This window comes from Bos mutus, chromosome X (assembly GCF_027580195.1).
Source record: "Bos mutus isolate GX-2022 chromosome X, NWIPB_WYAK_1.1, whole genome shotgun sequence".
Taxonomy (NCBI): Eukaryota; Metazoa; Chordata; class Mammalia; order Artiodactyla; family Bovidae; genus Bos; species Bos mutus.
This window is the reverse complement of record NC_091646.1, coordinates 93,539,030-93,552,864: the sequence shown is the minus strand read 5'-3', so window position 1 is coordinate 93,552,864 and position 13,835 is coordinate 93,539,030. Positions and strand designations below refer to the sequence as shown.

The following is a 13,835-nucleotide window of genomic DNA, read 5'->3' as shown; positions in this document are numbered from 1 at the left end:
AGCTTCCCAGATGGTGCTAGTGGTAAAGAACCCACCTGCCTATGCAGGAGACATAAGAGACACAGGTTCAGTCCCTAGTTCAGGAAGATCCCCTGGAGGAGGGCATGGTAACCCATTCCAGTATTCTTGCCTGGAGAATCCCCAGGGACAAAGGACCCTGGCAGGCTTCAGTCTATAGGGTCGCACAGTCCGCTGGGACTAAAGGGATTTATATGCAAATACCTTCATAGAGTTTTCCTGCCTTTCTTTTGTCATGCCTGAGGCAGCTCTTAAACCAGTAATGCCAACATAATTGAAGTGGAATAAATTGTCACATCTAAGCCACCTAGTAAATATTGTATATTCAAACACAGGCTCCAAAATTATAAGCATTCTGAATTTTTCTTTTTACCTGTCTCCTCTTGGCCAGGTGGAATGTGCTGCTGATATTAGCCTTCAGTACAAAGGAGAGCTGACAGTCATGTTACGTTACATACCACCAGAAGAGAAACTGATGCCTCCACTAGGACAATTTCAAGGTAGAGGAAGAAAAATCATTGGCTTTGATCAGTGATGTTCCATTTCTAGAAGTGTGGAAGTAGGGAGAGGGATTGGGTGGACGATGTTATTGGGTTAGCTAAGAAGTTCATTTGGCATTTTCCGTAATATCTTCTGTAATGAACTTTTTGGCCAACTCACATCAAGTGAAAAGGGTTAAGTATCACTGTCCTTTATGGAGAGTTGAGAAGTATATACTGTATGCGGGGCTTCCCAGGTTGCGCTAGTGGTAAAGAACCCACCGGCCAACGCAGGAGACATATGAGACATGGATTCGATCCCTGGGTCAGGAAGATCCCCTGGAGAAGGAAATGGCAACCCACTCCAGAATTCTTGCCCGGAGAATCCCATGGACAGAGGAGCCCAGCAGGCTATAGTCCATGGGGTCGCAGAGAGACACAACTGAAGTGATTTTGCGCGCACACACATGCAATATATGGGGAAGGGTTGTTACAAGAAAAGGACCGAGTTCATAATTAGAAATGAACCTTTATGTTGATATTTGTTTCTTGGGGGTCTAAGGTATATAGAACCTTCCTCTGGGTCGGGGGAGGGGGCAGAAATGGGGGATGGTCTGCTAAGAGGGGAGGTGTAGGAAGCTGCTGTCTGGATTTATGAGATTCACAGCTACTCAGGGCATCTTAAGAAAGAAATTAACCTGGAACACAGAATACAAAGGAAAATTCCAGATGGAGTCCACATTTAAGTCACTCTTGCCCTTGTTTCCTCAGCTCCTACAGGCAGCATGCATTATCTTTCTGTTCATATCACCCTTGTCATGGTGACCCTTTGCTAGTAATTTCCTATCTCTTGACCTCAGTTTCCTCACTTCATAGGGATACTGCAACTATTAAATAGGTTCATTCCTGTAAAGTGCTTACAGTACTGTTAAATAAAGGTGGTGGTGGCAGTGGTCATTATTCATGTTGAGAGTATTTCATCAGAATAAAAATGTGGTATGGGGAGTGTTTTCTCTCACCCTGAAATGTCATTGTGCCTGGGCTTTAGCCTTTAGAGCTAGCCAGGCGTGGAGTTGACTATAATATCCAAGGCAGGAGTTATGGAATTTTCTCTATGTGCATCTTGGCACATGTGTGTGGCTTTCATTGTAGCTGTTTCTCATGGAGAGCAGGGATGTGGCCCAGGCAGCTCTTGGGGTCTTTTCTGTTTTATTCCTTTATACGATTTAGGGAGTATTTTTTTTAACTTGTTTATTTTTTTCAACAAATACAAATGAATGATAGATCCAGAAAGATTCCATTAGGGTAAAAAACATTCAAGTGAATTCATGGAAACATATACAGTAATGTACATAGCTCATTCACTCACCAAATGAAATAAATCTTTGTAGTCTTTGTCAGTTTTGAAATGGACCCTATGATCTATCTCTCTTTTCTTCCCTTCTTTTCTCTTCCTCCCTCATTCTCTTTCTCTCTTTTTCTTTCATTCTCTCCACCCACTCCCTCCCCTCCCTCCCCCCTCTCTTTCCCACCCTTCATCTCTCTCTGTTTGTCTGATGACTGATGCAGGAAAGAAGACCTTTAAACGAGGAAAAAAGAAGGATCCATCTATCATCTCTGGAGGAATCCTAGAAGTGTTCATCAAAGAGGCAAAGAATTTGACTGCGGTGAAATCAGGAGGCACTTCTGATAGCTTTGTGAAGGGGTAATTTGGTTTGAGCTCATTTTCAATGATACTTAGTGAGAGATGAAACAGGAGACAGGGGTGGCTGTGAGGCTTCTGTCTTGTTCTTATTCTAAACGTGTGCTAGGAAAGTGCTCCCCTTGAGTGCTGGTGCTTTCATTGCAAACAACACAAGAGGGATCTGCTTATTCTAGCGTATTTCAGAATTTCCCATGACTCTCATCCTCAAGCCTGGCGAATTTTCCTGTGAGATTTATTTCTCAAAGGAGGAAAAAGTTTAGCTTTCTATACGTAATATTCTTGTATTGTGCTTTGCTATCTTTTGGTGCTGGCAGTATGTGACAACAACCAAAATACTGGATCTTTGGGATTTTTTTCTCTCTTGGGGGAAATTGTAAAAAGTGGGGATGCCAGAGCATCGTCCCTCAAGATATCCACTGGGAAGTGCCTTAGAGAAACTCCAAGACTGACTCTTGGGCATTTGTGCCCACTTTGTGGAACCTAGGGCAGTTTCTTGAGGGAATACATCCCTTTTGATGGGCATCTTACCCATTCGAGGTAACCCAAATGACAAATCCCTCCTGATTTCTATTTGAGATTTTTCTCTTATAATCAGAAAAACTAGGACAAGAAGGATATTTTTCATCCATACAGACAAACACATAAATGTGCATGTTTCAAGCAGTTAAGTCTTGCAGTTCCCAATATAAGATGTGGACCCTGCTCTCACAGAGTACCACACGCTACATAAGGTAAAACAAATTCCTGTGATGCCTGCCGTGAGGTTAATTCTTTGTCAGATGACAGTATCATTCCTCTCCTCCTTCCTCCTTGCTGCTGCTAAGTCGCTTCAGTCATGTCGACTCTGTGCGACCCCATAGATGGCAGCCCTCCAGGCTCCCCCGTCCCTGGGATTCTCCAGGCAAGAACACTGGAGTGGGTTGCCATTTCCTTCTCCAAGGCATGAAAGTGAAAAGTGAAAGTGAAGTCGCTCTGTCGTGCCCGACTCTTAGCAACCCCATGGACTGCAGCCTTCCAGGCTCCTCTGTCCATGGGATTTTCCAGGCAAGAGTACTGGAGTGGGGTGCCATTGCCTTCTCCATAGAAAAGTGTAATTTCCTCCATGAGGAAATGAGTCAAACCTTTATGCTTACACTTCTAGCTTTGGTAAGGGCAATAATAAAGGGAAGCCAGATGTCTGGGTCTTCCCTGCTGGTGAGTGTGTGTGCCTGAATTCCCGGCCATCTGTCCTTGACTCTTCCTCACTCTTCCTTCCTTTTATGTGGATTCTGCCACTGAAATGTGTCTCCCCAGCCCTACCATCCCATTCAGGCCTCTTCCTGCTCACTGGTGGGATGAGGGGATGGCTCCTTGCTCATGAACTCCTTGTGCCCTTGCACAAATGACTGACATTCTTCTGAAATAGTTTTTATTTTATCATGTTGAACATGTATGAAAGAAGAGAAAATAAAGGATGTATTTTTAAGGCCAGTAACTTTCTAGTAAATTCTGTTCCTAGTTACAGTTAACCATTGAGCTGATTTTAAGAGGACCTCAATTTTTTTTTTAAAGAGCATGAGAGAGCAAGAATAGTCCCTTCTATAAAATTTAATATTATAACATATAACCTTAAATACTCAGTCCATGAGCCAACATAAGAGTGTCTTAAACAACAGTCTTTGTATGGAAATAAACACTAAAGGTAAGGTATCCCATTGGCCAGAACTTAGTCACCTGGCTATACGAGCTATAAGGGAGGCTAGGGAATGTAGTCTTTATTCTGGACAATCTTGTGCCTAGCTGAAAAAATGAGGACTTTCTTTTTTTGGAGACAAATAGGAGAGAGAATGAATGTTGGGAGATAAGCAGCATCTGTTTGGTACATGAAGTGAAATCTCAAGTGTCATAATGTGTCTTCTTTATTGTAAGATCATTTGTGGTATTGTTCATGTTAATTTGATGTACTAATTCCATATCCATAAGTCTCCTTCCCAAAAATGCCTGATTCATCAGGTACTATGATCAAAAAAAGAGTAAGGAAAATGAAACAGGGAAGGGAGAGAAGCTGATGAAAGTGTTACTAGGCAGGTTCCTACTGTGGTCAAATGGGGCTCATTTTCACTAATGAAGTGTTAAGCAGCTCTTTGAAATATACCTTAGGATTGTCCCTTCAAGGGACAGGAAAGCTAGGAGACTCATCCACCAATTTCCTTCACTTCAATTTATTTTTTAGCTGTGCTGTACAACATGTGTGATTTTAGTTCCCTGATGAAGAATGAATCTGTGCCACATGTGATATCAGCAGGGGAGTCTCAACCCCTGGACCGCCAGGGAAGTCTCCTCATCCACCAATTTCTAAAACTCAGTGGTTGAGGGTTGTTCCGAGGGACATGAAATTCCCAGTAATCCAGGGTTTCCTGCATGTAAGCTGAGTTGGCTCACAGAGCACCAAAGTCCTTAGTTGGAGAAGCCAAGAGACACAGGTGCCTAAGGTGGGAACCTGTCAGCATGGCAGGAAGTGTTCTTCCTGGCATCACGTCCCCACAGAGGTGAGCCAGTGATGATGGGAGGCAGGACATTATTACAGAGTGTCTCCCACAGGAGGTATTTTCATTTCAAGATGAGGGAAGGACCAATAGGATTAGAAAGGACAGTGTGGGCATTCTACTCTTGCCCCCACTTACAAGAGATAATAAGCCATTCCACTATATCAACCCAGATGTAAGCATATAAGGTGATGGGAAAGATAATCAAACACACACATCCAGGTACACACCAGGAATTATGGGAAATTGAAATGACTATGCAAGGATGCCCTTTTCTGCTTCACTGTCTCACTGATGACTTGATTGTGTTTTCTCCTGCAGCTACCTGCTCCCTGATGATAGCAAAGCCACCAAGCACAAAACTCTGGTAATAAAAAAGAGTCTGAACCCTCAGTGGAATCATACTTTCGTGTTCAGTGGCCTGCATCCCCAGGATATAAAGCATGTTTGCCTAGAACTTACCATCTGGGACAAGGAGGCCTTTTCCAGCAACATCTTTCTGGGAGGAGTTCGTTTGAATTCTGGAAGCGGTGAGGGATGAGGGTACCCTTAGATAGTCTGACTCGACGTGGGGCAGGGGAGTGGTTCCTACAAGTGTAATGTGTCATAGGTGTATATGTAATTTCTGCTTAGCTGACTCTCGAGATTTCTATAGATGCTCTATTCCTTTAGCCAAGGTTCGGCTCACTGTTAAAAATAGTATTCTGTAACTTTGTATCCTTCAGCTAGAAGTCTGGGATGCATAATGCTTATATTTGAACTTCTTATAAAATATCATTTACACTTTAGTCTGAGTGAATTTCAACTACTTTCTTGGGCCTTACTTCAGGATTTGCTTAGGAGACAACCACCGTGATGATACACGCTTCTGACAATGACAATACACAGCGAAGGACTTCCCAGACCAACTTCATGTTCTTCTCAATGCTGTCCAGGGCTTGCAGCCTTTACTCAACACTGGTTGAATTGAAAGGAAATCCATTTTTTTCCCTAAAAAATAATGTCTCATGTTGTTCAGACAGGTCACAGAAACACAGAATTGGTGCCACAAGACACAGCTATAACAGAGTGAATTGGGAAAGTTTTAGCAGCAGAGCAGGTGCAGCCCTGCAAACTTTCATTATCCTAACACTAGGCCAGCCACAGTCTGCATGCAACAGGGTTGGCTTCCCTGTGGAGAACGACCCCACCCCTGTGATGCTCTGCTTATGTATAGATTAAGGCTGTCTCTGCCACTAAAATGACAACTCCCAGGTCACAGAAGTGGCCTCGTTCAAAAGGGAGAGCCTTGGAGCCAGTTCAGCCTGTTCTTCTGACATGTTAACTCAGTCAAGATGAGCCAGCTTTCTATTTAAGCTACCAAAGTGAGTAAGAAACAAGCCTCCAGGGCCATCATAATCTGTTCCCCATCACCTAGGCAGAAGAGAATAATGTTGCCTGCAAAGGATGTATTCCACGCTAACATCACTCACTAGATATGGTGAGAACAAACCAGTGAAGGTCTTTCTGGTCAGCAGAGGTTGATAGGTATCAGTCCAGAAGATGAAAACATTTCATTTCTAAAGTGTAATGCTCCCCTTTCGCTTCTTTAGGTGTGAGCCATGGGAAGAACGTGGATTGGATGGACTCTCAAGGGGAAGAGCAGCGCCTCTGGCAGAAGATGGCAGACAATCCCGGTACTCCTGTAGAGGGCGTACTCATGCTCCGTGCCAGCATGGGAAAGACCAAGCTCTGAAGGTACCAGCTCTCAAAAGTGAGGCCTCCCAGGACTGTCTGGTTGTTATTTCCTACCAGTGGTAGGCTCACGACCTGGAGTCGGCTTCCTTGCCATTTCTCACCTGAGCCTATTGGGACATAAGGGGAGAGATGTCAGTGTTATGAATAGCTAGGATCTCGCCAGCTGTCTTATAAAAGCATGTACTCTCTATGTCCACAGGCTAGGGCTTTTTTGACTTGGATGATAAAAAGTATACCACATGGTCCTGTTAACAAACACATTGTGCAATAGCTCATGGGCTTTATCTCATAGGGGAAATGGCATATGTTTATTTGGAACTACAGTTGAGATTGGGAGCCCCCTAGCTTCTTCTAATTGTGAGTGGCTTTCGGTTTTCTCAAGGTTGAAGGGAACAGGGAACCACTTGGAACGTAGGCCTCTTGCAGAGTAAGAAGAAGGGATACTGGCTACCCTTTCCTCACCCCAGGAATCCCCACAATCCAAAGAAGGCACTGTGGTGATGGTTGCTCGGGCAAGAGGGTGGTCCTGTTGTTGTAGCTAACTTGCGGATTAGCCGAGTGAATTTTCAAGATGAACTGAGGTTTTTTTTTCCCTGTGGTGACTATGTAATTGATACTCTAAACCATCCCATTTGGGGGAGTGAAGAGACCTAAATCATTACACCAGGACATCAGATGTAAATCAGGACTGACCTGGGAAAATTGGGGTGTAGGGTCACCCTAATTATGACCTAGCTATTGAGAGAGCTGTGTTGTAAACATTTATAAAATGTTCTAAGCCATTAACTAAAAGGGAATAAGAAGTAATGCACATTTTTGAGCCCCTACTTGTATTACATCTGCTGTATCCTGTTGCTCAAAGGAAGTCACATGGCCAAGCCCCAAATCAAGAGGCAGGGAAATATACTCTGCTCACACTGAAGCCAGGGCAAGAGTGAGGGTGCTGGAAGAGATGAAGGATTGTGGCCAATAGTTCCATCCTACCTCTGTCACTTGGAAATGCAGAGGCTTTAGCCACCAAACTTAGATGCAAAGGGAGTTAATGCTGAAAAGGGACCTTGGACCTGTTCCTCATTTTACACAGTCCAAATCTGAAGCCCATAGAGCAAAGATGACTTGCCTAAGATCATATAAAATCTGCGAGTGTATCTGGACTTAAATACAGGGTGTAACTCCTAAGCCAGTGTTCTGTCGACTGTGGTCTTCCACTTGGCATGATCCTATGCTAATCATGATGGGCAAGAGCACATAGATGGCGGGAGGTGGAGTCAAGTCTGAATGTTTGTATATGAATATACTTGACACAGTCTTCTTCTAGAGTCATATTCTAGCCTCTCAACTCATTTTTTTCACTTGAATTCATGTAAAAATCCTTAAAAGAATGGATACTGAATTTTAGTAGTAGGAAAGCTAGAATCATCTTCAGGTAGCTAATTCTTCCATATTCTAAATTTCTTTTTGAATTTTGAAAACAATTTTAAGAATATATTTACCGTTATTCTTAGTAAGGTGAATAACAATCCATATTCACTGTTATTCAAAAATAGGCTATCCAGTTCTAGGAAATGGAAGTTATTAGTCTAGTGTAGTTTAGGGCGTATGATACAATTTTTAAAACTCACACCTGTATCTCTATGTTGCCCTTCTTAAAAACAGAAAACAAAAACTGTATGATCATCACTACTTCCTATATTGGAAGAATAAATGTCTTCAGACTTGCCATGACTCAGTATATCCTCAATGACATTTTTAGGGGAGGTGAGAGGGTAAGCCTGGAGACATTTCTAAAGTAGACAGACTGAAGTAGATTTATTCACCAATAATGAAAGTGGCAAAATTAATTCCAAAATATCTTGAACTCAAGATGAGCATGAATTTCATGTATTCAGACCTTTGCCACAGTTAGAGCAATTGTGAGAGCATTATGATTTCATAAAATCCAACATCTAACAGGGTGTTTCCATAATGTAAGGCCCAGGTATGCCAAAGTCCGTCAGAATCCTGTTGGTGTGGCTCTCAGAAATAAAAGGCAAGTTGATCTTTTAGGTTACTTTTTTTAAAGTATAATTTAGAAGCACAAAAAAGATTTTTAATATAAATGATACATGTGAATGGCACAAAATTAAAGTAGTTCAAAATTGTGAAAAGCAAGTCTTACCCTTTCCTCTTCCATATCAGAATATATTGACAGCCTCTTTCTTTTTATATGGCTACAGTGTACTACATTATAGGGGTGTATTAAATTTATTTAACCATTCTGATCGAATACTACATTTAATATGGTTAATTAAGCTATGTTTGGTGGCTTTTTGAAGCAATTTTTTTCCAGAGTAAACACTTCTAAATTCAAAATGAGATCTGTATATTACATGTCAATTCTACTTTTGGTTATTTATCCTACAGAGATTGATAAATATGTTAAAAATGAGTACATACAAGGATATTTCTTGGAAAAGATTGGAAAACATCCAAAAGCCCATCAACAGAGGCCTTCTCTAATATCATTCATGCCTAATTTTTCTATTTCATTAATTGTTCCCTTTCCTTGTCTGTTAAAGATTGTAAAATGCTTTACTTTGGATTCCTTTTTTTTTTTTTTTTTGGCTGTGCTGTGTCTTCTTCATTGCAGCACAGGGGCTTTCTCTAGTTGCAGTGCGTGGGTTTCTCTTATTCTCTAGAGCATTCAGGCTCTCTAATTGTGGCAAGCAGGCTTACTTGCCCCACGGCATGTGAGATCTTACTTCCCTTACCAGAGGTTGAACCTGCATCCCCTGCAGTGAAAGGTGGATTCTTAACCACTGGACCACCAGGCAAGTCCCTCTAAACATTGGATTCTTTGATGCTTGTTCTCTTTTCTCCTCACTTTATCCATCCTCAGGTATTATCATGTATTGTATCCTCATTGTTTTATGACCATTTATATACTTATGACTTCAAATTCGCATCCCCAACCCAGACCCTTTCTCTCAGCCCCAGGCCCTGATCCAAAGGTTTATATGATATCTCCACCAGGATTGCTCATACTCTCAACATAGTCAAAAATGAACTCTTTATTCCACCCTTTTTCTTACACCTATGTCTTTCTGCTCCACTGCATTCTGTCTCAGTACCTTGTCCCATTATCCACCAGGTTATACTAACTAGACACTGGGTAGTGACCTTTTTTTTCATTGCCATATAGCAGACTTACAATATTAGTTTTAGCTGTACAACATAGTAATTTTATATTTTTATAGATTATATTCCATGTAAACTTATTATAAAATAGTGACCATATTCCATGTGCTGTATCCTTATAACTTATTTATTTTATACCTAGTAATTTGTGCCTCCTTTTACATATCTTTGGAGAAGGAAATGGCAACCCACTCCAGTATTCTTTCCTGGAAAATCCCATGGACGGAGGAGCCTGGCAGGCTGCAGTCCATGGGGTCACAAAGAGTCGGACACGACTGAGTGACTTCACTAACTCACTTACATATCTTGCCCCTCCCCCTACACTTCTCCCCACTGGTAACCACTAGTCCTCTGTAACTGTGAATTTTTTGTGTTTGTTTTTTAATTTTTGGCTGCTTTGGGTCTTTGTTGCTGTGCATAAGCTTTTCTCCAGTTATGGCGAGCAAGGGCTACTCTATATAGTTGTAGTGTGTGGGTTTTTCTTGTTGCTGTGGCTTCTCTTATGAAGCCTGGGCTCTAGGCACCCCAGCTTCAGTAGTTGTGGCTCGAGGGCTCTAGAGAGCTAGCTCAGTAGTTGTGGTCCACGGGCTTAGCTGCTCTGAAGCATGTGGAATCTTTCTGGACCAGGAATTAAACCAGTGTCCCCTGCTTTGGAAGGCAGATTCTTAACCTCTGAACCATCAGGGAAGCCCCTCTGTTTTATTATATTCACTAGTTTGTTGTATTTTTTAGATTCCACATACAAGTGATAGCATACAGTATTTGTCTTTGTCTGACTTATTTCATTTAGCACAATGCCCTACAAGTGCATCCATGTTGCTACAAATGGCATTATTTCAGTCTTTACTATGGTTGCGTAACATTTCATTGTATATATGTACCGTATCGTTTTTATCCATTCCTCTGTTGATGGGCATCTAGGTTGCATCCATACCTTGGCTATTGTAAATACTGGTGCTGTGAACATTGGGTACATATATCTTTCTAAATTAGTGATTTTTGATTTATGCTTCTTCCTTACCCTGAGGCAAAATTAATCAGGAAATTGTATTGATTGTATCTCCTAAAGATCTCAAAAACCTGTCCAATTCTCACCATCTCCATGCCACCACCTAGGTATAAGTGACCATTACCCCTCTCTGTAATTGTTACAAGTCTCCTAACTGCTATTTTTGCAGCCACTCTTGCCCTCCTTCGATCTACCCTCCACAGGGTAGATTTTCCCTGTGGAAATTTTCCCACCTGGAAATTTCCCAGGTGGCCAGATTTTCCCAGCATGTTAATTTAAAATGTTTAAACATATAGGAAAGTTGAAATGATTTTATAGTGAATACCCTTATACCCACCACCTAAATTCAACTTCTACCAGTAGGCTATACTTACACATCATTGGCTATCTCTCTATCCCCAGTTCAGTTCAGCTCAGTTACTTAGTCGTGTCCGACTCTTTGTGACCCCATGGATGGCAGCATGCCAGGCCTCCCTGTCCATCGCCAACTCCCGGAGTTTACTCAGACTCATGTCCATTGAGTCGGTGATGATTGTTTAAAAATTGCAAATCTGATCATCCTTTAAAACCTTCTGTGGCTTTCCATTGCCCTGCGAATAAAATCCAAATTCCTGCTCATGGCCTGCCAGGCCCTGTATTAGATGATTGCTGCCTCCAGCTCCCCCCACACCATGCCTCCTTCCTTTCTCCCCTTTCAGCCACACAATGCATTTCTCTACTTTTCAACTGTGCCAGCCTCTAGTCTCTGTCACAGCCTCTGCAATGGAATCTTCTTGCTCTTTCTCTTCATTGACCTGATTTCCATTCATCATCCAGGTCTAAAATGTTACCTGCTCAGGGAAATCTCTCCTGATGCCCCTCTGCCTGACTAGGTCACGTGCCTCTCTTTCCCCTTCACTACATACATCACAATTTTAATAAGTTATTCATGTAATGAGTCCTATTATGCCTGTGTCAATTCCCTTCCCACCACATCCCAAGAATATAAGATTCAGAGGGGCAGAGAGAGACGATATTCATATTATTTCATAGCTGTATCCCCCATGCTTAATTAAGAGCAGGTAATAAAATATTTGTGGATTAAGTGAAAGTGAAAAAGCAGTAAAAGAATGTTAGAATATAGATATCTTTAGAGATCACTGTTACAGGGAACTGAGATCCACAAAGATCAAGAAAAATATCTGACTCTGGTCTTTTAAAAGCAACCTTTCTTCTTGCCTGGAGAATCCCATGGACAGAGGAGCCTGGCGGGCTACAGTCTATAAGGTCACAGACTCAGACATTACTGAAGTGACTGAGCACAGCACAGCACTATAAGTACTTTAGTTACAATCCTAGACAGCACATTTCAGCTTCTCTTTGGCATAGATAAAGCACAGAGTGTTCTCTCCAGCCTAGCATCTCAGCTTCTCAGAAGAGAAGACCATGGCCTTGCCTGGAGGATCCTACTCCTTATTTCAAGCAGCCCTCAATTTTTTTCTTAGTTGAATCAGACAAGTTATAAAGAGACCCTGACAAGCTTACAAGCCTGATTTCAACTATTCCGTTTGTAAATGGCACCTGCAGGACACATGGAAGATCCAGTATATCAGCTTTCATTTTGCCGTTTGTTGTTAATGTCATTGGAATCGTCAGGATGTGGATTTTCCAGGTCACAAAAGCACCAACCACAAAGATATTTTGATGGGACTTCTTATTTTGATTTCCTTTTTCTTAGAAAAAGCTTAAATATATGATGAATCATCTCTAAGTACTTAACTAATGGGTGAATTGAGCCCACCATATTGACAGTAATATTAGCAGCAGCAGTATCTTCTACTCCAAGGTTTCTATTTGGCAGGGGAGGAGATAGCTGTGGAAAAAATAAGGGTAAAGCCCACTCTTAGAAGCAAACCAGATCAGGATATCAAGTCCCAGAAGCAACTCAGAGTAAACCACGATGGCATTTTGGGCTGTGATCGGTGTTTTTCTTCCATGTAGATACTTCACATGAAACTGAGCATTGCTTTTAGAAGTTGGCAGAAAAGGTTTCCTCCCACAATGGTATATTTATGACCTCTGAAGTTAATGAAAAGAAACAGAATGAGGAAGTTTATATAGGCACCATTATAGCAAAATTGGATCTTACAAGGCTTGAACAAGAGCCATGGAAATTGGGCCATCTCAGGGATTCCACAGGATTATCTGAATATGGGGTGTGAATGTAATACACCGATTTCAGAGCATTGCTCCAAGCCTACTGAACACAATCTCCATGAAATTCCATCATTTTTATCAAGCTTCTTGGGTGATTCTAATACACATGGATCACAGTTTGAGGAAGATTGTACTTGAGGAGAAATTACATTGGCTATATTATTTACACCAACTCTGCATCATGATAACATATTGGATTTGATTAACCTGGATGTTATTCATTGTGAGGCAACCCTGGTGAGATGGAAGGAGCCTGAACTTGAACTCACATTGACAGAAGCTCAAGTCTTGACTACTTACCAACTGTGTGACCTCAGTCAAGTTCATCATCCAATCTAGGCCTTGATCTAGTTGCCTGGAAAATAGGGATAATTGGGCTGCTTTGGAGTAATTGAAGATATCAAATGAAGTAATATAGGTAAATATGCTTTGTGACTTCTAATCCACTGTGAAAAAATGATCATTATTAGTGATCTAGAGATAGCAACAAGCTGGAATCAAGATTGCCGGGAGAAATATCAATAACCTCAGATATGCAGATGACACCACCCTTATGGCAGAAAGTGAAGAGGAACTCAAAAGCCTCCTGATGAAAGTGAAAGAGGAGAGTGAAAAAGTTGGCTTAAAGTTCAACGTTCAGAAAACTAAGATCATGGCATCTGGTCCCATCACTTCATGGGAAATGGAGAAACATTGGAAACAGTGTCAGACTTTATTTTTGGGGCCTCCAAAATCACTGCAGATGGTGATTGCAGCCATGAAATTAAAAGACACTTACTCCTTGGAAGGAAAGTTATGACCAACCTAGATAGCATATTCAAAAGCAGAGACATTACTTTGCCAACAAAGGTCCGTCTAGTCAAGAGTATGGTTTTTCCAGTGGTCATATATGGATGTGAGAGTTGGACTGTGAAGAAAGCTGAGCACAGAGAATTGATGCTTTTGAACTGTGGTGTTGGAGAAGACTCTTGAGAGTCCCTTGGACTGCA

At 41.7% G+C, this 13,835-nt stretch overlaps 1 protein-coding gene across 2 annotated transcripts in view; it reads left to right on the top strand.

The window, feature by feature from the left end:
* The window catches only part of SYTL5 (synaptotagmin like 5), a 104,780-nt gene extending 98,298 nt beyond the window's left edge, over positions 1-6,482 (top strand). For both annotated transcript variants that reach the window (XM_005889416.2, XM_005889415.2), the window contains 4 exons: positions 410-518; positions 2,067-2,202; positions 5,049-5,257; positions 6,320-6,482. In XM_005889416.2, the coding sequence (XP_005889478.2) occupies positions 410-518; positions 2,067-2,202; positions 5,049-5,257; positions 6,320-6,462 (597 nt within the window). In that variant the 3' untranslated portion in view covers positions 6,463-6,482. The remainder of the gene's footprint in view (positions 1-409; positions 519-2,066; positions 2,203-5,048; positions 5,258-6,319) is intronic.
* The last annotated feature ends 7,353 nt before the right edge of the window (positions 6,483-13,835 follow it).